Genomic DNA, 26,763 nt, shown 5'->3' with positions numbered 1-26,763 from the left:
AGAGCCTGGCAGGCTACAGTTCATGGGTTCGCAAAAGAGTCACACACATGACTAAGCCACTGAACACAGTAACACACAGATAAAGAAGTCCTAAAACTTTCTGCTAAAAAAGTAATCAGACACTAGGGACCATGAATTGTTATAGCACATGAGAAGAAAATTCCTAACTTTGGAGGGAAACTTATCTCCAACTTACGAATTATCTCATTCAAATATCAACCAAATGTGAGGGTAGAAAGAAAATATCATTAGATGTTGAAGGTCTCAAAAACTTACCTTCCATTTGCCTCTACCAGGAAACTGCCAGAGAACGTGCTCCACAAAAAAACACAAAGGCGTGAACTAAGGGAACTTCCCTGGTGGTCCAGTGGTTAAGACACCGCCTTGCAAAGCAGAGGATGCAGGGTTCAATTCCTAGTTAGGGACTAAGATTCCATATGTTACAGGGCAATTAAGCCCACACACCACAACTACTGACCCTGCAAGCTCTAGACCCCATAGTCTTCAATAAGAGAAGCCCACACTCACCCCAGTGAAGACCCAGAAGAGCTTTAAAAAAAAAAAACTAAGAATGAAGAAGCCGTGGGATCCAGAAAAAGAGGACCTGTTATAGGAGGGGGCCTGGGGACCCCCAGATGAAGGGATAGAGATGCTGTCAGGTGAGCTATATGGCAGCAGTACCAGGCAGGTCCCAATCCAGACAGGAGCAGGAGGTCTAGGAGCCTCCAGGATTCTGCAGGGTAAGGAGGCTGGAGGCACATATGAGCCCGTCAGCATGATCAACAGGTGTTTGCTGGCTCCCAAGGTCAGATCGGGACTTAATTAATAATAGGCACACAGAAACAGAATAGAGAGCCCAGAAATAGGCCTACACTATATGGTTAACTGACTTTTTTTTTTTTTGGCCACATTGCAGGACTTACAGCATCTTAGTTCCCCGACCAGGGATAGAACTCTTGTTCACTGCAGTGGAAGCATGGAGTCTTAACCATTGGACCACCAGGGAATTCCCAGTCAACTGATTTTTGACAAATGCACCAAAGCAATTCAATGGCAGGAGTGGAGGGCAGGCAGGGGGTGGGTGAGGAAACAATTTTTGCCATATGCACCCTCCCCCCAAAAAATTCAACTACAATCCTACACTACATAGAAAAGTTAACTCAAAATGGATCATGGACCTAAACATATGGAGTAACATTCTAGAAGAAAACATAGGAGTGATAAAGCATTTGGGGAAAGAGTTCTGAAATATGGCATAAAATGCATAAACTACAAAAGAAACTAAGCAAGTGAAAAATAGGTCAACTATTAACTACAGGAAAAACAAAATATTTTACAAAATAGGAAATGCAATTCTATTGCATAACAAGATTCTGTTGTGAACAGTATTTGCATGTTCATAATAATGAAGGAATGAAAAAAAATTAATGAAAGAATGGGACTTCCCTGGTGGTTCAGTGGTTAAGACTCCAGGCTCCCAAATGCAGCAGGTCTGGGTTTAATCCCTGGTCAGAGAACTAGATCCCATATGCTACAACTAAGACTCAGCGCAGCCAAATAAGTAAGTATTTAACAAAAATAATGAAAGTAGTTCCCTGGCAGTCCAGGGGTTAGGACTTGGCAGTCTCTGTGTTTCTGTGTTGGGACCCAGGTTCAATCCCTGGTCAGGGAATGAAGATCCAGAAGGCAAGCAATGTGGCAAAAAAATATATATATACGGAATACAATTCCCTGTGCTACAGGGTAGGACCTTGTTGTTTATCTATTTTATATATAGTAGTGCATATACATTAATCCCTTTGGAATTGGAATGAAAACTGACCTTTTCCAATCCTGTGGCCACTGCTGAGTTTTCCAAATTTGCTGACATATTGAGTGCAACACTTTCACAGCATCATCTTTTAGGATGTGAAATAGCTCAAGTGGAATTCCATCACCTCCACTAGCTTTGTTCATAGTGATGCTTTCTAAGGTCCACTTGACTTCACACTCCAGGATGTCTTGCCCTAGGTGAGTGATCACACCATCCTGATTATCTGGGTCATGAAGATCTTTTTTGTATGGTTCTTCTGTGTATTCTTGCCACCTCTTCTTAATATCTTCTGCTTCTGTTAGGTCCATACCATTTCTGTCCTTTATCGAACCCATCTTTGCATGAAATGTTCCCTTGGTATCTCTAATTTTCTTGAAGAGATCTCAGGTCTTTCCCATTCTGTTGTTTTCCTCTATTTCTTTGCATTGATCACTGAGGAAGGCTTTCTTATCTCTCCTTGCTATTCTTTGGAACTCTGCATTCAAATGGGAATATCTTTCCTTTTCTCCTTTGCTTCTTGCTTCTCTTCTTTTCACAGCTGTTTGTAAGGCCTCCTCAGACACCCATTTTGCTTTTTTGCATTTCTTTTTCATGGGGATGGTCTTAATCCTTGTCTCCTGTACAATGTCACGAACTTCTGTCCATAGTTCATCAGGCACTCTACCTATCAGATCTAGTCCCTTAAATCTATTTCTCACTTCCACTGTAAAATCATAAGGGATTTGATTTAGGTAATACTTGAATGGTCTAGTGATTTTCCCTACTTTCTTCAGTTTAAGTCTGAATTTGGCAATAAGGAGTTCATGATCTGAGCCACAGTCAGCTCCCGGTCTTGTTTTTGCTGACTGTATAGAGCTTCTCCATCTTTGGCTGCAAAGAATATAATCAATCTGATTTAGTGTTGACCATCTGGTGATGTTCATGTGTAGAGTCTTCTCTTGTGTTGTTGGAAGAGGGTGTTTGCTATGACCAGTGCATTCTCTTGGCAAAACTCTATTAGCCTTTGCCCTGCTCCATTCTGTACTCCAGGGCCAAATTTGCCTGTTACTCCAGGTGTTTCTTGACTTCCTACTTTTGCATTCCAGTCCCCTATAATGAAAAGGACATCCTTTTTGGGTGTTAGTTATAAAAGGTCTTGTAGGTCTTCATAGAACCATTCAACTTCAGCTTCTTCAGCATTACTGGTTGGGGTATAGGCTTGGATTACTGTGATATTGAATGGTTTGCCTTGGAAATGAACAGAGACCATTCTGTCGTTTTTGAGATTGCAGCCAAGTACTGCATTTCAGACTCTTTTGTTGACCATGACAGCCATGTACTCCATTTCTTCTAAGGGATTCTTGCCCACAGTAGTAGATATAATGGTCATCTGAGTTAAATTCACCCATTCAAGTCCATTTTAGCTCGCTGATTCCTAGAATGTCTACATTCACTCTTGCCATCTCCTGTTTGACCACTTCCAATTTGCCTTGATTCATGGACCTAACATTCCAGGTTCCTATGCAATATTGCTCTTTACAACATCAGACCTTGCTTCTATCACCAGTCACATCCACAGCTGGGTGTTGTTTTTGCTTTAGCTCCATCGCTTCATTCTTTCTAGAGTTATTTCTCCACTGATCTCCAGTAGCATATTGGGAACCTACCGACCTGGGGAGTTCCTCTTTCAGTGTCCTATCATTTTGCCTTTTCATACTGTTCATGGGGTTCTTGAAGCAAGAATACTGAAGTGGTTTGCCATTCCCTTCTCCAGTGGACCACACCTTGTCAGACCTCTCCACCATGACCCGACCGTCTTGGGTGGTCCCACATGGCATGGCTTAGTTTCATTGAGTTAGACAGGACTGTGGTCTTGTGATCAGATTGGCTAGTTTTCTGTGATCATGGTTTCAGTGTGTCTGCCCTCTGATGCCCTCTCACAACACCTACCCTCTTACTTGGGTTTCTCTTACCTTGGAAGTGGGGTATCTCTTCACAGCTGCTCCAGCAAAGTGCAGCCACTGCTCCTTACCTTGGACGAGGGGTATTTCCTCACAGCCACCCCTCCTGACCTTGAACGTGGGGTAGCTCCTCTCGGGCCTCCTGCACCCGCGCAGCCACCTCTCCTTGGACGGGGTGGGTGGGGGAGTGGTTGCTCTTCTCCGCCGCCGCCCCTGACCTCAGGCGTGGGGTAGCTCCTCTTGGCCGCTGACCCTAACCTCAAAATTCTCCAAGCCAGTCTTCAGCAATACATGAACCGTGAACTTCCAGATGTTCAAGCTGGTTTTAGAAAAGGCAGAGGAATCAGAGATCAAATTGTCAACATCCGCTGGATCATCAAAAAAGCAAGAGAGTTCCAGAAAAACATCTATTTTTGCTTTATTGACTGTGCCAAAGCCTTTGACTGTGTGGATCACAATAAACTGTGGAAAATTCTGAAAGAGATGGTAATACCAGACCACCTGACCTGCCTCTTGAGAAACCTGTATGCAGGTCAGGAAGCAACAGTTAACACTGGACATGGAACAACAGACTGGTTCCAAATAGGAAAAGGAGTACGTCAAGGCTGTATATAGTCACCCTGCTTATTTAACTTATATGCAGAGTACATCATGAGAAACGCTGGGCTGGAGGAAGCACAAGCTGGAATCAAGATTGCTGGGAGAAATATCAATAACCTCAGATATGCAGATGACACCACCCTTATGGCAGAAAGTGAAGAGGAACTAAAAAGCCTCTTGATGAAAGTGAAAGAGGAGAGGGAAAAAGTTGGCTTAAAGCTCAACATTCAGAAAACTAAGATCATGGCATCTGGTCCCATCACTTCATGGGAAATAGATGGGGAGACAGTGGAAACAGTGGCAGACTTTATTTTTGGGGGCTCCAAAATCACTGCAGATGGTGACTGCAGCCATGAAATTAAAAGACGCTTACTCCTTGGAAGGAAAGTTATGACCAACCTAGAGAGCATATTAAAAAGCAAAGACATTACTTTGCCAACAAAGGTCCATCTAGTCAAAGCTATGGTTTTTCCAGTGGTCATGTATGGATGTGAGAGTTGGACTGTGAAGAAAGCTGAGTGCCGAAAAATTGATGCTTTTGAACTATGGTGTTGGAGAAAACCCTTGAGAGTCCCTTGGACTGCAAGGAGATCCAACCAATCCATCCTAAAGGAGATCAGTCCTGGGTGTTCATTGGAAGGACTGATGCTGAAGCTGAAACTCCAGTACTTTGGCCACCTCATGCGAAGAGTTGACTCATTGGAAAAGCCCCTGATGCTGAGAGGGATTGGGGGCAGGAGGAGAAGGGGACGACAGAGGATGAGATGGCTGGATGGCATCACCAACTCGATAGATATGAGTTTGAGTAATCTCCGGGAGTTGGTGATGGACAGGGAGGCCTGGCGTGCTGTGATTCATGGGGTCGCAACAAGTCGGACACGACTGAGTGACTGAACTGAACTGATATATTAACACCAAGTTCCTAATTTATCCTTTCCCAACCCTAGATAATGTAAGATTTAAATTCAGTTCTGCCAGGACCCATACTTGACAGGGTCAAGTATGAAGAAATACAGGGAACGAGGCCTTGTACTCCTGGTCCTGACAGATCAGGGAAAGGCCAACAGATTCTCTGAAACAGGGAATCCCAGCCTCTACCTGACCTGTCCTCTGTATCCTTTAATGGATACCAGGAAGGGTATACGGGGACTCCAGATACACCTCAATGTCTGTTGAAATTAATCGCAACACAAAATAAGTCTTAATCAGTAGCCTGAACTCCCAACCTGGATCTCTGCAATGGAGAGCAGGCAGAGACAGGAAAAGTCCCCTTACTGCCAGGCCTGAAAAAGCTTCAGCCCCTCAGTCTCACCCTCCAAGTCCTCCTGGAGTTATGGAGGGAGTCCTGGGGGAGGAACCCGCAGGAAGGGGGCTGGAAGTAATCACTGGAGTATTGGGCGGGGGGCACTCCTTGGCAGTGGGGCAAACTTCTGCCTCTAAATATTCTGAATTAGCAACAAACATAATAAGTACAAAACATCCCTGTATCACAGATGACGCATATTCTCCTCTGGCTTGGTGTCCCCAGTTCCCAGATCCCAGGCACGAGAGCCCAGGCTCACATCAGCAGGAGGGTGGGACCAGAGTTTCTGTGGACCTTCCAAGTGTTTACTCGCATTCCTGTGGGTCCCCGAGGGCCCAGCTGAGGTTCCCAGTGTCTGCTGAGGAAGAGAAAAACCAGCCTTTGACAACCAGAATGGATCTGATGTTCACAGACCTCAAACACTCAGAGCCAGATCTCTCGCTGGACATCTCACATCCTTCTGTTGGACATAAACAATCACAGAATACCAACCTCACACACAGTTACTCTGAGAACATGATAAAATGAGACACAATAAAGCCACTTCATAATTTTGTCCAAGAACCGATCAAAATAAGGTCACTGTGCTGTTGTTTGGTTGCTCAGTTGTGTCAGACTCTTTGCAACCCCATGAACTGTAGCATGCCAAACTTCCCTGTCCTTCGCCATCTCCCAGAGCTTGATCAAACTCACGTCCACTGAGTCGATGATGCCATCTAACCATCTCATCCTCTATTGTCCCCTTCTCCTCCTGCCCCCAATCTTTCCCAGCATCAAGGTCTTTTCCAATGAGTCACTGTGTTGTCACCCATAAAATATTACTCTAAACATACTCCTCTTATGGCTAAAATTAGTGACTGCTATATTTTTAGAAATTGTATTGAGATATAATTCACATACAATTCATCCATTTAAAGTGTTGTTTGACATGAGACAGATCTGAATCAGAACACTGGATCGGCCACTGCTAACTAAGTGGCTTCAGGCAAGGCCCTGAACCTCTCTGAGCCTTGCATTCCTCATGGATAAAATGGGGTGATACCACCCACACTGCAGGGCTGTAAGAGTTAAAAAGTGACACTGGGAATACTAGGCCAATGCAGTCACACTGAACCAGTCCTTAAAGGATTCCAGCTGTTTGCAGTCCGGTGCTGAGGAATGTCAAAACAGAGTTTTGCTTCCAAGTTTCTATTAAGAGGGCTGGAAAATCTACAGTTATGTTGGGGAAAAAAAATTTTTTTTTAATTCATTGGAATATAGAAAATTTTTGTCTAAGGTCAAAGGAATAAAGGAGAATCTTTTCTTCCAGGGTCCCTGTTCCCTGAGCTCCTTGCCCCTGCCCCAGTGCAGACCAGGCTCCTGGGGGCAAATATCTGCCTCTGGCCTCTAGGGCTGGCCCTGGCCCATAATTACATGAATATGAGAGGCCTTCAGAGGTGCTTCTGGCCTCAGTGATCACACTGTCCAAAGGGTAGGACACATGGACTGGGGGTAGGATGAATGGACTGGGGTCACATTCATCAGAGCACTGCCTCAGGGAACATGTGTGTGATTGTGGCTCCACCTTAAAGGCAGGCAGCAAAGCCCATGAACCTGCAGGGAAAGCTGGGACAATGGCCAGTCTCTAACCCTGATGGGCCTGCCCTTCTGGGCTGTAGACTTGGATTATTTGTATCAATACAGCTAGGAATTTTCCAGAGCCCCCTTCTTTTTTTTTTTTTTTCAACACCATGCTGCTTGCAGGATCTCAGTTCCCCCACCAGGGATGGAACCCTCCTACACTGGAGGCTGGAGTCCTAATCACAGGACTGCTAGGGAAGTCCCCCTCCCACCCCACCCTTTTCTTCTTTAACCCTGCTAGCTAAGTGTTCTGGCATCTCCTCTGAGTTTTTAATTAATTTCCCTTTCAGAGAATTGAGTTGTTTGTTGCCAGTTTGTTCTTTCAGATGGCATGGTATTTATTAACTTTTTGCTATTGTTGTGATTTTTCTTGTTGTTATTTCAAATCTTACTCAAATCTGTCCCCCTTTCAGCTGAGGAAATGGTGATCAGGTGACCAACGGTCACCAATGTTCCAAGGTCACCGTTTTGTGTACTATGAGCAAAACAAAGGAAGAGCAGGAATATGCCGGAGATCAGGGGTATGGAGATGTGTTCAGGAACCTAGATCCCCAACCTTACTTTCAGCACGGGAGGGCCGGTGGAAAATGATTTCTTTTGAAAACCACTGCTTCAAAATCGACACTGAAGGTGCAGTTATGAGTGAGTTCTAACGACGGTACCAACAGCGCCCGAGAGCCTGAGAAGGGCCTCTGAGTGAGGCAAGGAGGCGCCAGACTGAGGACGATATAAAAGGCGGTCTTGGCGAGGTTTCGACCTCATAGCGGCGAGAAGCGAGGGAAGCCCCAGGCCCTGCCCAGGCTGCCGCTCTCGCCGAGCTCCTAAAGACTGGCCGGAGTATCTGGCCTCCGAGTTCCCAGCGCGCCAGACGGCGCCGGGTTTGCGCCGGGAAGAGCAGGCGCCGCGCCAAGCCCCGCCCACTGCCCCGCCTCCGCATCGCTTGTTCCAAGCCAGAGCCAATCAGCGCTCACCGACGCCGGAGGGGAGACCAATCGCTTGGTCTCGCTTTTCACCCATGACGAGAAGTAGCGCGTCGCGCACTCAATACGAGGTAGTTCCGAGACGCAGGCAGAAACTTGGCTAAACTGGAGGCCCTCGCTGGCTGGTTGCCTCATGGGTGTTTGGGAGGTCGAGGTTCCTTCACGTGGAAGGAAATTGTTCTCGAACAGGTCAGTTCCGAGAACACTATCCTAGCCCGCTCCTTACCTCGTCGTGTGGCTTCGGGGCAGATGTCTCTTCTCTCTGGATCTTGTAAAACGAATGAGTGGGACAAACAACGGTCTTTACAGTCGCTCCTTTATCCCGGCCCAGCAAGCCCAGGATCAGCGCCAGTGCGGCTGATATAAGTGGTCTCACCCTGGCCAGGGCCATATGAGGCTTTTCCAGTAGTAACACACATTACAGCCAGGTTTTCCCTAATTCAGTTTTCTGGGGATGGAAAGCGATTTTCCCAATCTGGTCACGTCTTTAAAAAAAAAAAAAAAAAAACTTTGACATTGGCCCTCTGCTACTTTGCTAGGTGGCCTGGGACAAATCACAGCCCATGTCCGGGCCTGTAGTCCTGTCAAAGAAATTCAGAACACCTGAGACCATAAGGTTCCCCCTACCATGGCATTTTCATAACACTGCCAATACATCCTACAACTCGATGGACCCAAATTGGGGCCAGCAGTCGGATCAGGGAGCAGTCATTTCACTGAGACTCTCCGTGGGTGATCCTGAGCCACTGGCCCTTAAGAGCCCACCTTTCCTCAATCCATGCTACCCACGCTGAGTAAAGCAAGACAAAGCTTGATTGACAGATACTTGTGGCGCTCCTACTGTATTCTGTTGTGTAGTGCTGCTATGGGAGAAGCCAACCTAACTCCTGAGTCAGGGAAGCTCAGGGCCTTGTTGGGAGAGATTGACAAGGGTAGATAGGAGAGTTCTGCAGAGTGACATTGGGTACAAAAGCAGGGATGGAGGTGTTGGAGCGAGGACATTTCAGGCCAAAGGAGATGTTCAAGCCTGACTGGGTAGAGTTTTCCGGGTGGGTGGAATCAGAAATTCCAGGAGGTTGAAATAGCCAGGAGGTGGAACCCTGGGACTGTCTGTGGAATGGATGTGACCAGGGGCCAGTTAGACAGTGGAGTGTAACAGATGCCTTAAATGCAAGTTCAGGAGATGGGGCGTTGTGTCTAGATGAAGTCACATTTAGTGGGAACCCTGGGTTTCATCCTGGCACTGGGATGGGGAATAGGAACTTGTTAGGATTCCCAAGTCACCAGCGCTGGCCCTCCCAGAGCCACAAGTGGCTGCCCATCGCAAGCGCCTCCCCCTCTGCATTAGCCCGGTAAGTCCCGGGGCTTCTCTTTGACCGGGACAGACCGGCCCCAGAGGCGCTGGTGACCCTTCCGCTGCAGGGAGGCCCTGGCCTGAGGTGTGTAATTTGAGCCCTACAAAGGGTCCTCCAAGTCCATAACTTCCCTCGCATTGACCAGGTCACAGCTCTGCCTCCCTCCCCTAGAATAGCCCTTCCACACCTTAATTTCCCTTCAAAAGGTGCCCTTATCTTTCCTTTGAATCTTGGGCAGGAAGTGGAGGCTGCATACCTGGGCCTGCGAGTGTCTGAGATTCTGTTGTAAAGAGCACCAGAGTCAGCGTCTACACTGGAATTCCAGGCGAACTGGAAGGAGGCTCCAGGGGAGTGACTAGGATCTCCGTCGTAGGCTCAGTGGTTCTGGAACACCAACTTTTCCAGGCTAGGTCGGCTCAGGCCCCCTCCCCGCCTCCTTCCCTCTCATCCTGTACCTCAAACTGGGGCCCTATCCTCTGAACACTGCTCCAAGCCCCCACAAAGCCTCTGGGACTTGAGATCAGGATCTAGGAGCTCGGCCCAGCCCAGAATGCATCTCCGTCTGGCTTCCACTCATTGCCTAAGAGAGCACAGACACTAATCACCACTTCCTCCAGACAGGCCATGAATTTTCTGTACCTATCGGAGTGTAACCTCGGGCTTATTGATTATTGGCTAATTGTTTAACTGTCTGAGCACATGGCACATGAATGATGGGGTTATTGAGATTGTATTTACCCTCCCTTTGTTTATTTAAGTCTCAAGGAATTTGGGGTGGTGGGTTCAGACACATACACATGGGGTATAAAAGATTTTCACAAATGCTGGTCAGGGTCCTTGGCTAAAAGGAGACTCTGCCTTGGGCCCGCCGGTGTAATAAACTGCACTCCACTACCTGCATTGTCCTTCTGAGTGAGTTTGTTTCCCGGAACACATGGCTACAACAGGTCTACTGGGTTTAGGCCTGTAGCTCTGGGGTGCTGTCCATCCCATGGTGCTGAAACTCCCCCCCTCCGCCCCGCCCACCCCGACTTCTGCGCCCTGGGAGAAACCGCGTCCCACCTCAGGGGGACGCCCAAGCTCCAAGGCGTGTTCACATTGGTCCAATAACCCTCATGGGTCATCAACTGCCTCAACAGTTCAGACCATCATTGGTTTAAACTGGAGGCATGTAGGAGCTCTGAGGTTGCCTGAGGAGGCTCAGAGAATGGCCAGACCCAGGGACCATGGGAGTGGTGGGCAAAACTCCAACCTCATGCTCTGTCCTAGTGTTAGTAGGAACTCACACATTGTGAACATAGCCCTTGCCCACTCTAAACCTGTCTTGTGAATTGTTTGGTGAGACTGGGAAGGCCTCCCTCAATTTTCAGGGACCGGACCCCTTTATGAGCATCCAAGTTGTGCAGACGCTGCTACCTGGCAGATAATTTTTGAACCAGGGGCTCTGGTTCAAAACCTGCGGCTGCTGGTCCACAGGCTCTCCGAGACGCCTTTGGCCGGCTGCTTCCCCGCGCCCTGGGAGGGTGGATTTCCAGCGAGAAGACTGCGCATGACCACCTCCAACAAGCAGAGCCTCTGGTTCAAAAATTGAGGACAGAAAAATCCCTAGAACTTCCTCCCCTGCACCTTTCACACAGTGAATATGCCCTCCTTGGACTTTGGGTGACCCCCGGCTTGTGTGGGCGTCCCCCATCCCGTGCTCCCAAAGTCCGAGCAAGAAGGAAGGTGCCAGCGACTCCCCAGGTAGAGTTCGGCAGCTTCCGGTCCAGATGTTTTGCCCTTGAGGGTGTAGATGGAGAGATTACCCAGAGAGCTAAACACGATAGCACTGGTAGTAATTCTGAGAAGCCCGAAGAAGATGGGGCTAGTTCAGAAAGCAGGGCTCAGAGGCACAGTGAGCAGCCAGGACGCGGGGCTCACGCGCTCCCGAGTCCGGGGAGGGTCCTGCCGCACCTGCGCGTCCCTTGTGACTGCATGGCCTTCCAGGGCCGCCCGCAGCTCAGGAACTTCCGCACCTTCTGATGACCAGCCCCGGGCGCAGTGTGAAACCAGACAGTGGAGGCAGAAGTTTGCGGAACCGGTGCTGTCCAGCGTGTTCCCCGCGAGCCGAGCCCGCGGCAAGCCCCAGCACAACCTCCCGGTGAAGGCTGAGCCGGGTGGCCGGTGCTCGGGTGCGAGTGGCGAGTGCCGACGGCGCTCCGGAACAAGCGAGCGTGCAGCGTTTCCTGCAAGAAAGCAGAACCCGAGCCAGCCAAGGACTCCATAAGCTGCTGCTGGTCCACGGACTCTACGAAGCGCGGTTGCCTGGCAGCTTCCGGGCGCCCTTAGGAGTGTGGAGAGCCAGCGAGAAGACTGCGCATGCCCGCCCCCAACTCGGATCTGCTACAAAATAGAAACGCAGAAGCCCCCGGTTCAAAAACGAAGATTTTCAAGAGGGCAACGGCAGGACATTAAATCAAGTGCAGCCCCTGTGCGACTATATAAGCCCCATGCCCTTGAAGCCAGCCCTGCTGCTACCCACCCTACATGAAATTCATTTAATAAACTTTACCCTGCAAGGTTAAGTTCAGGGTTACTTACTAAGGCATAATCATTGCCCCCTTCCTCTGTTGCCATAAGGGAAGAGCCAGGGCAGATTGATTTGGCCCTTCCACAGGTACCCACCTGTAGCCCTTATCAAAGGTGGGAAGTGATCTTTGCAGCCTTGCTACATCTCAGCTTCTGTCTGCAGCTCTGACACCTTCATCCGTTCTCCAGGCAAGCGGGAGCCAGAGCCGCGGAGTCACTTCCTGAAGTAAGGGGCTCCGGCTGGATCTTCAGAGGACCAGCGCTGGTTAAGCAATCTGCCTCATTCTGAATAACCCCTGCTATTCTGTAAAGGAAAGTGAACTTGCCATAACCAAGCTGGTTTTGTTGTTTTGTCTAGTACAATGTCTCTGTTCCTACTCCCTCTGCCTATGTAAGTCTTTCATTTTGTACAGCTCCTCGGAACTCTATTCCATCTACTAGATTGGATGCTGCCCAATTAATCATCATTGAGAGACTTCCCTGGGTTCGGTGGCTATGACTCCATACTCCCAATGCAGGGGGCCTGAGTTCAGGGAACCAGATCCTATATGCTGCAACTAAGAGTTTGCCTGCCACAAATAAAGATCCTGCATGCTAAGACCCAGCACAGCCAAATAAATAAATTTTAAAAATTTAAATAAATTAATCATTGAATAAAGCCTAACAGATCTTTGACATTTACTCAGCTAAATTAGTTCTTATCAGAGCTAAAGATCTGAGTACCAGGTATCGGGTGGACCTAAAGAATTTTTTTTCAACTCTTTGAAAGTTATTTTATTGTCACTATCTTACTGTGTTCCCCAGAACTGAAAAAGAAACACTAGGGAAAGACAGACTAATCCAAGGTTAAAACAGGAGGAAGAACTTCTAAACTGTAAAGGGCACAGAACTGTTGGGAGGGCAGGGACAGCAGAGGGCGCTGTTGTTGTGTAAACACACCCATAGAAAGGGGCCTCTACAGGCATGCATTTTTTCTCACATTGTCTCTGCAAATCTACACAGAAACACATTCCTTACCCCCTGATCCGTGCTCGGCTTCCCCCGCCAGCCCCGGCCCATATTCCCCATCTTACAGAAGCTTCAGCAATCAAAGAGTTAGAATTTCTGATTAAGATTCTTTACCCGGCCTCTAGGGGTCCCTTGGAGCATAACCTTACCTCCAAACTCTTTTCATAAGCTGATGGTGGTCCTTCACAGTGAGCAGCTAGGGAGAGGATCTGGGGGCCCTGGTCGCCTTCCCCCGCCTGTGGCCCTTCCCACCCCAGCGGGAAGATGTTCTCTGCAGTGTTATTTACAATGGACAGTAAACTGATGACACAGCTGTGAACAATGTGGAACCACAGAATGGCAGTTGCTGGGGTGGTGAGGTAACAGGGACGCGTGTTGACACTGGAAGGTGAAAGTTAAAAAAGGATACTAGATTGCTCACTGTGTCCACAGGGCTTTGCCTGCAGATAAAAATGGAAAGGGAAGTTGGAAAAATGAAACCGAAAAATTAAGGTGGGAATGAATGACTATTTTCTTTAAAATATTTTTTTCCTCAGAAACACGTTAAAATTGTAAAATGACTACCTCTGGGAGATAAGGTTATCTGCAGTTTTCTCCCCCTGCTTCTTTCCAAATACTCTACAATGAGTAGGTATTATCTGGATGACCAGAGAAAAAGAAGTTAACAGACACACACATGCTCCTAAAAGAGGCTGTCTCTTCATGTTGGCATCACGTTAACTATGCCCTTTGGTCCACAAGGCTGCCTACGTGGCTCTTCCTTTTTCCCCCTGTCTGGTACCACCCTCATCACCCTCTCTGGTGGTCCTTCCACCACAAACCAGAACATATATGAATACTATGTGGGAAAATCCAAAGTGGCTCTGAGCCCGGCCTCTGGCTGATAAGACCCGGCTCCCTGGCTGAGAGGTGAGGGGCAGCACTGGGGGAGATTTCCTGAGGCCTCTGCGGGGCGGGGACAGAACATATGGCATCTCCATTGCTGGACTGTTCCATGCTTCTTGCTGCTACTATTTCAAAATGTGCAGGGGCAGACGTTTCCGCCAAGCTCTCTACCAAAGAGGGCCGTGTTCCCACCCCTAAGATAGATCTCTCTCTGCTCCCCTCCAGGGTTCTCCCTGCAGACCAGAGGAATTGGCTGGGTGTGGAGACCAGGGGACGGCGAATGCAGCTTCCTTTCCACAGATGCTGGCTGGACAGGCACCTTCTTGTCTCTGTTAGAACGTGGCAGAGGTTCATGTTCAGGCGTGGCAGAACCCACTTTGCATGTGCCTGCTTTGCATGTGGCTTTAATCTCAATATCCAAGGACATGAAGCCTCTGCAAACATTTCCCTGAATCATCTGTTAATTGAAGGGGACTCTGCCTGGGGCAGAATACAAGGGGAAAGGGATGCTGGGGTTCCAGTGGCAGGGAGGAGTGTGTGTCTGTGTCGGGGAGGATGAGGTGGCCTGGAGGGGGTTGAGGGGTGGGCTGGGCTGCGCTGGGGTGAGGGGTGGACTGGGCTGGGGGCTGGGCAACAAGGGTGCGTCCCTGCCCTCTCTCAGCCTCAGTTCTTCTATAACTCAAAGAAATAGCTGAGCATCTCTGTTGCTTTCTACAACCAAGTGACTCTCTCTCTTGAGAGATTTCTTGGCCTATATAATCAGGATCTTGATATCTACCCCTCATCAAAGGAAAGATCAGTCCAACTTTCTAACCCCAACAGACAAGTCCTCCCTGTCTGGTGCCAGATAACTCTCCAGTCTCATCCTTCAGTACTCTCCCTCTTGCCCCACTGATGTGTCTCAGCTTGAGTCTTATCAAGTCTTATCACAACTCAGCTTGAGTCTTATCTCCTCCAGGAAGCATCCCCCAGCTCCCACTGGCTGGGCCAGGGAGACCTCCTCTGGGCTCCCATAACCTCATGGGCATCTGCTACTGTTACCTATAGTAGCTATGCTTAAAGCCGAGGTTTATTGAGCACTTGCTATGTGCCTGAACCTCTGCCAGGCGCTTTACCCAGCATCCTCTAGTTGAATCCTAACCATACCTATGGAAGGGAGGCCCTGCTGTCATCCCCATTTTCCAGATCAGGACACTGAGCTTGAGGGAGTGCAGGGTGAGTGGGAGGCGGGGATGTTGAATCCAGGGCAGTGTTGCTCCAAAGCCTGTTCTATTCTCCTACCTTATCCTCCATTTGCCCACCTCACCCCCTGATCACAGGCCTCCTGGTCGTTTCCTGCTAAGGGCTACATCCTAGGTCCTCCCCTGACCTACAGACGCCAGGAGTGTGGTGTCTTGCCCCCGTGTGCCTCCACCCAAGGTCCATCAGAGTCCTAGGAGAGGCTGAATCCAAATCTCCCTGTTTTGGGTCCCAGAGGCTGGGGTTTCCCTCCTTGCCCTTCAGCCTTCCCCACCCCTCCTGAGGTCTTGGGAGACCAGGATTACCCGGGATGTGACCGGGCCCCTCTGGTCCGACCCCAGTGTTCTCTCCACCCAACGCCACATCCATGCCTGTCTAGGATCATGTTCAATCCAGGTGAAAGGACCTCTGCTTAGAGGTCGCGGTGACACGTGCTAATGTGCCCAGGGCTGGGCTGGCCCTTCTCAGGCTTTAGTCACTGAATTCTCATAGTGAATGATGAGAATCATAACCCTGGGAGGAAGATGGGGATATGATTTTTATTTCACAAATGTAAGAAAACCAAGGCTCAGCTGATGTCCCAGAGCAAGTGGGTGGGGCCAGGAGTGATCCAGGGCTGACTGACCTTGAAGCCCTATAGTTCCCCCAGTGCCTCCCTCCTGATCCTGACAGGACTGTGGCACGAAAACCCCCAGAGGATAAGAATTGTGATTCATTTCTGCATCTTCAATGTGCCAGCAGCTACACCCAGGGCACTGGGAGGCTGGTTGTGAAAGTCTGGGCTGGGCAGGCTCTGGCCTAATAACTGTTTATTGACAGAGGTCAGCAGGGCAGGGTTATCCTCCCCACTTTATAGATGAGGAAGTTGCAATCAAAGAGGAGCAGGAAAGTTGCCCAAGGTCATCTCTGAGTCAAAGGAAGACCGGGGACTTGAACACAGGACACTCGGGGATCCTGTGTGGAGTAAGAGGAAGGAGGCTGTGACGGGCTGGCACTGCTGGGCCCGAGGCTGGCAGCTTTATGGGCCCTGTCAGTCACTGTGATGTGTTAGGGCCCATCCCTGATCTTATGACTCCTGCTGTAATGAGGGGGTCTTGTCCCCTCCAAGGGAACGAGGACCAGGGTGACCTAGACAGTAACAGGTAACAAGTTTATGGCAGGTAGGACAGGGGTCCAGGCTGGAAGATGAGGCTGGGTGACCTTGGCAACACAAAGTAATCTGCTTTGTGTAACCTTGGAGTCAGAGATGATAGATAGAGCAGGAGCCACCCCCCCCCCACCACCCCCCCCCCTCCTTGAGTTCCTGCGTCACAGATGTGCAGTCTTGGTGGTGCCGGTGATTAAGATGCAGCCTTGAGGAAATGCCCATCCTTAACATCCGCCCCCCTCACCACCTTATGCCTCAGAGGGGACACCCCCCAGGGGCGGGGTTCTCTTCCCTCAACTCAATGGTCCTACTAAGGGGAGCCCTGACTGGAGGGGAGCAGGATTACTTTGAAATCAGCTTCCTCTTCCCAAAGGGACTTTGAAGTGCCTCTAAAGTCACCAGGGGCGTCCAAGGTGGTGCTTAGTGGTACAAAATTCGCCTGCCAATGCCAGAGACATAGGAGACAAGGCTTCCATCCCGGGGTCGGGAAGATCCCCTGGAAGTAGGAAGTGGCAACCCACTCCAGTACTCTTGCCTGGACAATCCCATGGACGGAGGAGCCTGGTGGGCTACAGTCCACGGGGCGGTAGAGTCAGAAACAACTGAGCACTAACCTAAAGTCACTAGTCAATAGCCTCTTAACCGCACCAAAGGTTTCCAAGTCTCTCTCCTGCCTGTAAGAGGGGCTGGCTTGGGGTTACAGGGACCCCTGAAGTAGACTTCATTCCTCCTAGGAATAGACTTTCTCCTCGCTCCATTCCCCTGTCCTAAACGATAGATTTTTACAGCCTTGTGACCATAGATCCACTTCCCAGAGAAGAATCTTCTCCTGTGTGGAATCTTCTCCTGACTTGTGATTAAATCACTCCCCCAGGCTGGTGATTAAATTCTAAGGCAGTGCAGACAATAGGACCCTACACCTGGTGTAGTTCTCCCCTCCCCTCTCTGAGGATCAAAGCCGCTCTGGGAGATTGTGTGATCCCGGGCCAGAAGGTGGTGGGGGGGTGGGGGGTAGTCAACCAGGACTCAGACCAGGGAGGAAGCCCATTTGCCTGGATCGTTCTGGGGAAGGCAATCCCTCCTCAGAGGTCTCTTGCCTAGGTTCAAAGGCCCGTGGGGGCTGAGAGATTGGCAGCGGATGGGGAAGCGACTCGACCAGAAAACCGGGGCTTCCTGTTGATGTAGGGGGCCCAGGCCCACCCAAGTCCACATTCCCCACCCAAGTCCGAGTGAGCTTCTGACACTCCCACGGAAGCCCCCACCCCATGTGGGACACACAGTACCTAGAGCCATGAAGGGGTCTCCTGCAGCCCCAGGCCAAATCCAGGCGAGGGAGCCGCCCTCCTGGGACCAGAGGCAGCTTCCTTTCTAGGGAGGGCCCCAGCCCGGTTTCCCCAAATCCTAGAGCCTCCTCCCAGGAAAGTCTCCTTTCCCTAAATTGCTCTGAAGATTCTGACAGATGAGATAAGGAGAGGTCCATTCAGACCCCAGTCTCTTCTCTTCCCATCTTATCTCAGGAGTCTCCGCAGGAGTTGGGGGGGGGGGGGGGGTTGGCAGTGGTGGCTCAAGAGGGCCAGCCCCTCCCCTCTGATCCCATCAGTTCCTCTCTCACTGAGCCCCTTGGCAATGCATTTCTCAGTTCTGCCCCTCAACATCCCCAGCGCTGGCCATCACAGACACCCTCCCCCAGCAATTCACAGGCCTCCTCATTCTCTGTGAGAAGAACAGCCTTTGGGTTGCTTAGAAATTAAGTGCGGAGCAGCCTGGGAGAGATGCTGAAAAAGAGTTAAGACCCAGAGAATCCGCTCTCACTGCCTGAGAGAGAGAAGCAAGCCCCGCTTTCGGGGAACACCGGATTCGAGAAACAGCATCGCACATCCCTCAACTCCGCCACCCCTCCGAAGGACAGCTTCTTTCCCCCAGCCCCTAACCCCAGCCCGTTCCAAGCCGCCCCGCGGGCTGCTCCCGAGGCGACAGGGCGGCGCAGGGGTCCACGCCAACTTGATCCAAGGCAGGAATCTGGGGCCCCACTCTTGTGTGGCCCAGGTACCTGGCGACGTCGCTTTCCCAGTCTCCAACAGGAGAGCAGGTGTGGGACTGGGGAGGAGCCGGGAGAGGGGGCGCAGCCTCCGACGCAGGTGGGTGAGGGGGGCCCCGCGCACTGGTGGAAAGGTGACCCCGGGCGGGGCGGGAGCGCTAGTCGGGGAGCGGAGGCGCTCGGATCAGGAGGGCCAGGGGAGGGGAGGCTCCGCCAGGGGGAGGAGCCGCTACCCGCGTCCTGCTGTCGGGGCTCCCTCCCGTTGCGGCTCCGCTATAAAAGCCGGGTAGGCATGACCGCGGCACCCGCGGCGACCTTCTCGGTGCGCGACCCCCGGCTCGGCTCCCGCGCAGGATGCGGCTGCTGCTGGCGCTCCTGGTCCTCGCCGCCGCCCCGCCCCGGGCCCGCGCAGGTGAACGAGGGCTTCGGCCCGGGGACCCCTCGGTGGCCCCTCAGTGGTCCCTCGGCGCTCCGGCCCGCGCCCGCCCCGCGCCCAGGCTGCGCCCGCCCGAGATGCGGCGGCGGTGCGGCCGGGCGGGGCGGGCGCCGGGGAGCCAGCGCAGCGAAGGTGCGGCTGCTGGGTTCGGGGCTCGGGGCCCGCGGTCCTCCTCCAGGCGCCGTGCGGGCTGCGGGCAAGGATGCCGGCAAGGCCCCGCGGGGCCGCTCAGGGGAGCATCTTTGCCCGCAGCCCGCCTCCGCCTCTTACCCTTTCTGGCGTCTCACACCCTTGCTTGTGCGCCTCGGTCTGTCGTGGGTCGCTGTCCGTCCCGCGGGGGCTCAGTGCCTGGTAGCTACCCTCGGCTCGGACCAAGGGCAACAAACTGGGTCCCGTGCAGCCCTGGCATCGCCGCTTTCCGCCCTGATTCCTTGCCCCCCGGGAGGCTGCCAGCACCCTTCACCTCCCGCGCCGTGTATGGAGCCTGGCGGGGGGCATCCGGAGACCCGAGGTCCCGGCCAAGCCGGTCTTCCTGGCCAGGGTGATTTTCGTTTAAAGATTAATGGTGAGGCCGAGCTCTTAATTACTCGCCTAGGTGGGAGGTGGCAGGAGAGGGGTGTTAATATTTGATAAGGAGCTGAAGGCGCCTCCGGCGTCTGGGCACGGGGATCCGATCTGATCTGGCGCTTTCTCCGCGCTCCAAGAGGAACCATCTCCTTGCAAGGAGGCCCCCATCTGCCATTCCCCTTCCCAGCTACCCCTGGGATGGTCCTTGGGGTCCACCTGGCCACATCTCCTCTCTAAAGCTAGATGCTCCTCCCTGGAAGCGAGTCGAGGGTGAGGGTGCCCCACCAGTAGCAGAGAAAGAGGCCGTGGGTGCCTCTTTCAGGAGAGACTTAGACTTAATGGTGGGGACGTGACAGGCATCCTAAGAGAGAAGGCAGGATGTGAACATTTTTGTATGTAGGGCTGGAGGTTTGAAACCTACTTAAGCCTCTGGGTTGATAGAAAGAGAAACAGCTTTGCAATTAATGTGGCTGCTGGGTAGCTGCATGGCCTTGGGTAAGTCACTTTCCTCCTTGGTAAGTCAGCTTCCTCCTTGGGTAAGTCAGTTTCCTCACTTAGAAAACAGAAAGTAATTCTGTCTTCAGGTACCGTTCTAAGGATTCAAGGGAGGCAGTGGGTGTCAGTGTTTAGCGTGGCACATGGCAGGCGCTCCGCAGCCACGTGGCTCTGACAGCTCTACCACTGGACTGGGCCCAGCAAGCCAGGAGCCTCTCTCAGCCACCCCCTCGAACAAGCTGTGCGTCCCAGAAGTGCTGGGGCTTTCTGACTGCGAGTTGCCGAGCGCTGTCCCTCACTTCATCTCCTAGGGGGCTTGAAGCTGCAGGGTGGCCAGGTGGCACAATGAATTCCCCAGGGCATCTGCTACCCTGGAGAGAGGAGCAGAGAGGGTCACAGGCCCCTTCAGAGCCCCAGACCTGGCCAGAAGCTACCGAGACTTTGCCCAGGGCATATTTGGGTTTTGCTGAGCTGGTTTTCAAGATCCCTCCCTCCCCCTGGAGTTGGAGGGCGGGGTGAGCAAGGTCCACCGGAGGGAACATCTTCAGTCATCCCTAAAGCAGGGGGCTGGAGGGGTGGGTAAGTCAAGGGTGGGGGGCCGGAGCTGAGTGACTGGCAATGGCCTTTAGTTCCCTCACTCCATCCCTGGTCAGGGCAGAGGGACTGGGCAGAACCCAGAGCCCAGAGCCAAGACCTTCCAGTAGCTCCTCTCCTTCCCCGGGCCCCTGGGAAGTGGCCTGAGACTGCTGGCTGAAAGTCATCTGCAAGGGCTGCCCGCTCACGAGCCAGCACAGAACCTGAGCTGGTTTGAGCCTGCCATCTCTTGCCTAAAAACCAGCCCCTACCTTCAGCCTTTGGATACAGACCTGACCCTGGCCTTGGCCTCATCAACATCACATTTTTTTTCTGGCTTTGGCTTCCTGAAGAGGGTAGTTACAAGGGCACTCAACCAAGCAGGTCAAAAGTCTCTGTGATTAAGACGCTGGATCAGAGGTCACCATTACAATCCCAGTAGCTGCAGCCAGAAGGCGGGAAGAGCAAATTCCTAAGAAAAGCTCAGGCTGGACCAGATGGGCTCTGGGGAGGCGATGGGGGTTCCACCTGCCAGAACTGGGTCCTGAGGAGCCTGGCTCAGGTCAGGCTTGCCCTGTAACAGCCCTTCCCGCTGGGCTTCAGTTACAGGGAAGGGCTGGCTCAACTCCAGTGGCCCCTCGTGCTGTCGGGAACTCTGAGAGGTGGAGACACAGGGAGGCTTTTATGGCCGCAGCTGACCTGCCATCCAGTGTGTGCTCAGACACTGGGTCCGGAGATCCGGAGATCCGTGGCAGCTCCTCTTGCCTGGGGAAGGAAGCTAGTGGGCTCAGAAGAGTTAAGGAAGTCTGCTGCAGAGAAGAAGCAAGACTCAGAGCAGGACTGGAGGCCAGGTGATGGGCTCCGGCATCCGACCTCTGCCTGTGTGCAGAGAGGGGCCTGGATGGGAAGTGGCTGCTACCCTTTGCTGCCCCTCGTGGGGCTTGCCCAGATGCAGAGTCCTGGGGGGCAGCAGAACCCTGTCCCAGGCAGGGGATGGACTGGCCTGGGGAAGACACTGCAGGGATGCTCTATCGCTGAAAGAGGCTGTGCCAGCAAAGTAGGAGAAGTGTTTGATCCAGAACTTAGAGACTGTGAAACCCAAGGTGGCTCCCAGGGGTGGGGTGGGGGGGTTGGTTTGGGGAGGCTGAGTGGGGATGGGGGGCTTGGGGAGGGTGGGGGGCCAGGGTCCTCTAGATGCTTACTCTGCTGGCCTCCCTCCCACCTCCCACTGAAAACCTGCCCCTTCCCCATCTCATGTTCATGGCAGGGACCCCAGAGGAGGTGGGATTGGGTGGGGATGGACATGCTCAGAGGCCTTAGCTCAGGCTGAGCTGGAGAAGCTGTGCTTTTCTTAGGAATTTCCTCATCCCTGAGTTCTTTCCAGCTCACTTCATTTCTCTCCTCTCAGCCCCTCCTTAACTTTGGCCATCTGTGCCCGACAGGAGGGGGCAGGGAGGGAGGGAGGGAGGGAGGCAAGGGAAAGGGAAGGACTTGACTAAATTCCAGGCTGCCTGGAACACTCTCTCCCATCTCTCATTTAATCCTCCCTGTGGGTGGTATTAGTTCCATTTTACACGTGGCAAAACTAAGGCTTAGACAGATTACGTGACTTATCCCTAAACCCACCATTTGTGAGTGGCCCACCTAAGAATTCCAGCTCTGATCAAATGCTTCATCCACTCTGCTGGCCCAGCTTTTTTTTTTTAAATCAGTAGACTGATTTTAGAGCAGCTTCAGGTTTACGGAAACACTGGGCAGAAAGCACAGAGGAGAGGTTTCCCTGTGCAGTTTGTCCTCTTGGCAAATCTTTCATTAGGGCGCTACATTCGTGATGCAGCCTTTTTTGGGGGCGATGCTGTTTCTCTGTCCTGAGGCAGAGTGGGGGATCGGAAGGCAAGGTCAGGACCCTCACCAGGACTGTGAGATGCTGGGCAGGGGAGAAGGCCTAGGTGCCTTTGGCGAACACAGTGCAAGAGGGCGTGTTCTGGGGAGGGGCTAGCCTAATCTTCCCCATCACCCCATCAGCTCTGGGAAAGCAACCAGGCTGAACGTGGCTGTATTGTCCTAGGAGAGGGGGGTGTCCGGCCCTAATCTTCTTCTTCCCCTTTCCCCAGAGCCTCTCCTTCCAGGTCTGGTTGGGGGAGGCTGATGAACAACAGTGATGCTGGCCCCTGGGGAGAGCTGACCGGCTTTGGAGGGGCCAGTGTCTCCCACATGCATCTGCTCAGGCCTCATGTCCCTCCTCTCTCCCTTCCAGCATCACACTGGTGCTACCAGATTCAACTCAAACCCTCCAACTACACCTGCTTGGGTAAGTGCGGGGAGTCTTGGGGTAGGGACCGTCCAGGTAGAAACAGAGACCCAGGGAGGGCGGAAAGGATGAGGGGTGGTGGTGGCCGCAGGCAGATATCAGCTTCACACACACACACACACACACACACACACACACACACTTTCCTGGTGCTCAGTGCTCCGCTCAAGCGGAGTTTTTTCTGGTACCTCCTGTCATCACCTCTGTCACCTAAGAAGTCAGCCCTCCGTCCTCTGAAATAAATCAGCAGCAGCATCAAAGGCAGAAACGTTTTGCTGCCTCCTCTGCGGTTTCGGTGGCCGGAGGGCACTTCCCACCCTGCCCTGCCCCCCCCCCCCCCCGAGTGCCTGGACAAGGCTCAGTGTCAGGGTTTGGGGTCCTTTCACAAGAGACCCTTCCAGGGGACTCCACGGCTTCCACTCACTCTCCCACCCAGCTCCTTCGAACTTCAGAACCCCCAGGAAGCAGGTATCACCAGCGTTCTCCTTTCACAGCTGAGCATCCGAGGTGGTCCCGTACCCCCCAGAGCTCACAGCCTAGTCCCACCCCGTCCCACATTATGCCTTGCTGACTCTGTGTGTGTATGTGTGTGTGTGTGTGTGTGTGTGTGTTGAAGAGGAAAGAGGGAGAGGGTGGAGTTCTATGCTGGGCATCCCCCAGCACAGTCTGCCAGCTGCCAGAGGAGGACCTTACTGAACGAGGCCGGACCTGAGTCAGGCGCCCCTGATTCCCAGCCCAGCCTCCCTCCCTGCTCAGGGCCAGATGAGTGGGAAGGCAGCTGCCAGAACAACCGTCAATCCCCCGTCAACATCGTCACAGCCAAGACTCAGCTGGACCCAAACCTGGGGCGCTTCTCCTTCTCTGGCTACGACAGGAAGCACCAGTGGGTCGTGGAAAACAACGGGCATACAGGTGAGTATCGGGCATGCGAGGTGGAGGCCCTGGGCAGGGCAGCAGGGGCACCTGGTCTTGGGACCCCCGTTCCCTGGGGACTGGAAGGTTGGGCTCCTCCTGGGAGGGGCACCTTTGCCAGGGGAGGGGCCGACAAGCCCTGCTCGGAGGGAAGGGGTAGAGAGGGGGAGCAGGGTGGGTCTGGGAGAGGAGGGGACCTCTAGTGGTAGTTTCAATCAGAGCTGTTTGGGCTGGGGTGGAGACAGGTTCTAGGAAGAAGGAAGAGTATGTGCAAAGGCACGGGGGCGTGCAGCAGTTGGGGTGTTCAAGGGGCTGCGTGTGGCCCCGTGTGCATGCAGGATAGAGGCAGCCCAGGGTCAGCCCAGCCAGGCTCGGGGCTGGGGAGTTTGGACGCCGCCCTGAAGACACTGGGGCGCCACGCGTGGAGGGGGTTGAAGCAAGGGTGGGACCAGGCTGAGCCGTGGGTTTGGGCAGTGGGGGGCATGCAGAGGGAGAGGCGGGCGGTGAGGGGCCAGGGGAAGGGCCAGGTTGTGCCACTTGCCCTGTCCCTTCAGGACTGCAGCCTGCGACGGGAGGGAGATGGGAGAGAAGTCCTGCCTGGGTGGAGCTGTGATGGGGGCTGGGAGAGGCTAGGAGGGGGGGTGCGAGGAGCTGCCCCCTCCCGTCCCCTCCAGTGATGGTGTTGCTGGGAGACGAGGTCTCGATCGCCGGGGGAGGACTGAGCACGCGGTACCGGGCCAAGCAGCTGCACCTGCACTGGTCCAAGGCGATGGACCGGGGCTCAGAGCACACCTTCAACGGGGAGCGCTTTGCCATGGAGGTGAGGGACTTCTTCCTGGGGGTCCATGCCTTGGCTGGGCCCTGGGTATGCTTGCTTCGGGTGAGGAGGGTGGTCCACGCACCTGACGGGCTCTCTCTCCATCCCACTCACCCCTGACCAGGTGCACATAGTGCATGAGAAAGAGAAGGGGCCATCCAGGAACGCGAGCGAAGATGAGATCGCGGTGCTGGCCTTCATGGTGGAGGTGGGCCGCTACCCCCAGGGTCGGAGGGGCTGGTTCTTAGGATTCAGGTGCCCGGGATCCCAGCAAGGCAGGAGGGGGCTGGGGAGGCTCGGACGTCCCCTCTGGTACTCAGAGACTTGTGTACCACGCCGTGGGGAGCCCGGAGCCTCTCAGGGTCTCCGTCCTAGAAACTGCCTGCCCACCCCACCCCAGACCCGGAGAATGACCTGGTGGTCACCCCCCCCTCAGCCCCGCTCCCCTGCAAGCCTCTCTTAAGCCCCCTTCCCTCCTCTTCCAGGACGGATCCAACAATGTGAACTTCCAGCCCCTGGTGGAGGCGCTGTCTGACATCCCCAAGCCCAGTGAGTCAGGAGGGAACTGGGAGATGGGGGTCTTGGGAGGGGAGGTGTGGGTCGCAGGAGGAGGGGTGGGGTGGAGACTTTGTCCTATGAAGGAAGGTCCAGGGATTTCCCTTGTGGCCCAGTGGCTAAGACTCCATGCTCCCAGTGCAGGGGGCCAGGGTTCTATCCCTGGTCAGGGAATCAGATTCCTCATGCTGCAACTAAAGACCCCCCAAGACCCAGCACAGCCAAATAGATAAATACATATATATATATATATATATATATATATATATATATATATATATATATTTTTTTTAAAGGAAGGTCCACATGGTGGGGGGCCTGAGCTCTGAGTGAGGTGTGTGAGGGGGTGACCTCTGTCCCCGCAGATATGAACACCACGATGAAAAGGAGCATCAGCCTCTTCGACCTGCTCCCGGAGGAGGAGAGTCTGAGGCACTACTTCCGCTACCTGGGCTCACTCACCACGCCGACCTGCGACGAGAAGGTGGTCTGGACCGTGTTCCAGGAGCCGATACAGCTCCACAGGGACCAGGTACGCGGGGCCCACCGCAGGGTGCAGCCTGCCCTGCCGGGCTCCCGGGAACCAGCCGGCCCGGGGGCGGGGCCGGGGGCGCGGGCGGCGGGGCGCGCTGGGGCCCGACAAGCCCCAGGTGAGGCTAATGCCAGCTCCAGCTTGAGAACCACTCTTCTCTGATAACACAACGGTAGGAAGAGGAACCGAGCACTCTCCAAACCGAGGGCGTGAGTGCCCTCTGCTTAGAAAGCTAACGGGGAGCTGAGCCCGTCCCCACCACCCCCACCCGCGGACGCCTCTCGCCTCGCATCCCTCATTCCTTTCCTTTGCCCGAGAACCTGAGCCGGCTCAGAGAGGCCACTCAGTGAGCAGGGCCGGCCCGCCGGCTCCCTCCCTGACGAGTCCCTCCCACAGATCTTGGCCTTCTCCCAGAAGCTGTTCTATGACCACGAGCAGAGCGTGAACATGACGGACAACGTCAGGCCAGTGCAGAGCCTGGGCCGGCGCCAGGTTTTCAGGTCCAGGGCCCCAGGACCGCTGCTGTCCCAGCCGCTGCCCACCCTGCTGGCCCCCGCACTCGCCTGCCTGACGGTGGGCTTCCTCCGGTGACCCTTCCCTCCTGGACACTTGACCTCTGGTCTCAGCCCTTAAGAGGGCTTGGCCTCTGTCCCTCAGGCTTCTCAGGCTGGACTTCGATGGTGATTAAAATATGGATCTATTTTTGGAAAAAACTTTCCCAAATCTGCGCAGTTTTTTTGTTTCACTTTTTTCTTCTTCTGTGTGTCTCTTGGGATCGTTCCTTTTGGGAGCAGTGGTTGTGGCAGGTGAGCTCAGCTGCCCCAGGGCATGTGGGGTCTTAGTTCCCCAGGCACGGATCGAACCCATGTCCCCCGAGTTAGACGGCGGGTTCTTAACCACTGGACGGCCAGGAAAGTCTGTCTTTAGTTCCCACAGCTACTGCTGCCTTGTTCTCCTCAACCCAGCCCAGGCTGCCAGGGTGGGGGCCTCAGGGCCTGGAGACTTCTGAGCAGGGCCTGCTAGGCACCCCTCCCACCCTTGTGAATCCCCTCTCGCTGACACCCCGCTT

General features: G+C 53.3%; 1 protein-coding gene across 1 annotated transcript; it reads left to right on the top strand.

Annotated features, from left to right (window-relative positions):
• Positions 1–18,757: 18,757 nt before the first annotated feature.
• On the top strand, positions 18,758–26,411 carry CA4 (carbonic anhydrase 4). The gene is made up of 8 exons (XM_061142704.1): positions 18,758–18,908; positions 22,825–22,878; positions 23,635–23,790; positions 24,465–24,610; positions 24,732–24,815; positions 25,093–25,156; positions 25,528–25,694; positions 26,091–26,411. The coding sequence occupies exons 1-8, from the start codon at positions 18,851–18,853 to the stop codon at positions 26,283–26,285; spliced, it is 924 nt and encodes a 307-aa protein (XP_060998687.1). The 5' UTR covers positions 18,758–18,850; the 3' UTR covers positions 26,286–26,411.
• Positions 26,412–26,763: the final 352 nt, after the last annotated feature.

The sequence above is a fragment of the Dama dama genome, chromosome 5, assembly GCF_033118175.1.
Source record: "Dama dama isolate Ldn47 chromosome 5, ASM3311817v1, whole genome shotgun sequence".
NCBI lineage: Eukaryota > Metazoa > Chordata > Mammalia > Artiodactyla > Cervidae > Dama > Dama dama.
Note: the sequence above shows the minus strand (reverse complement) of the source record. Positions and strands in the feature narration are given on the sequence as shown.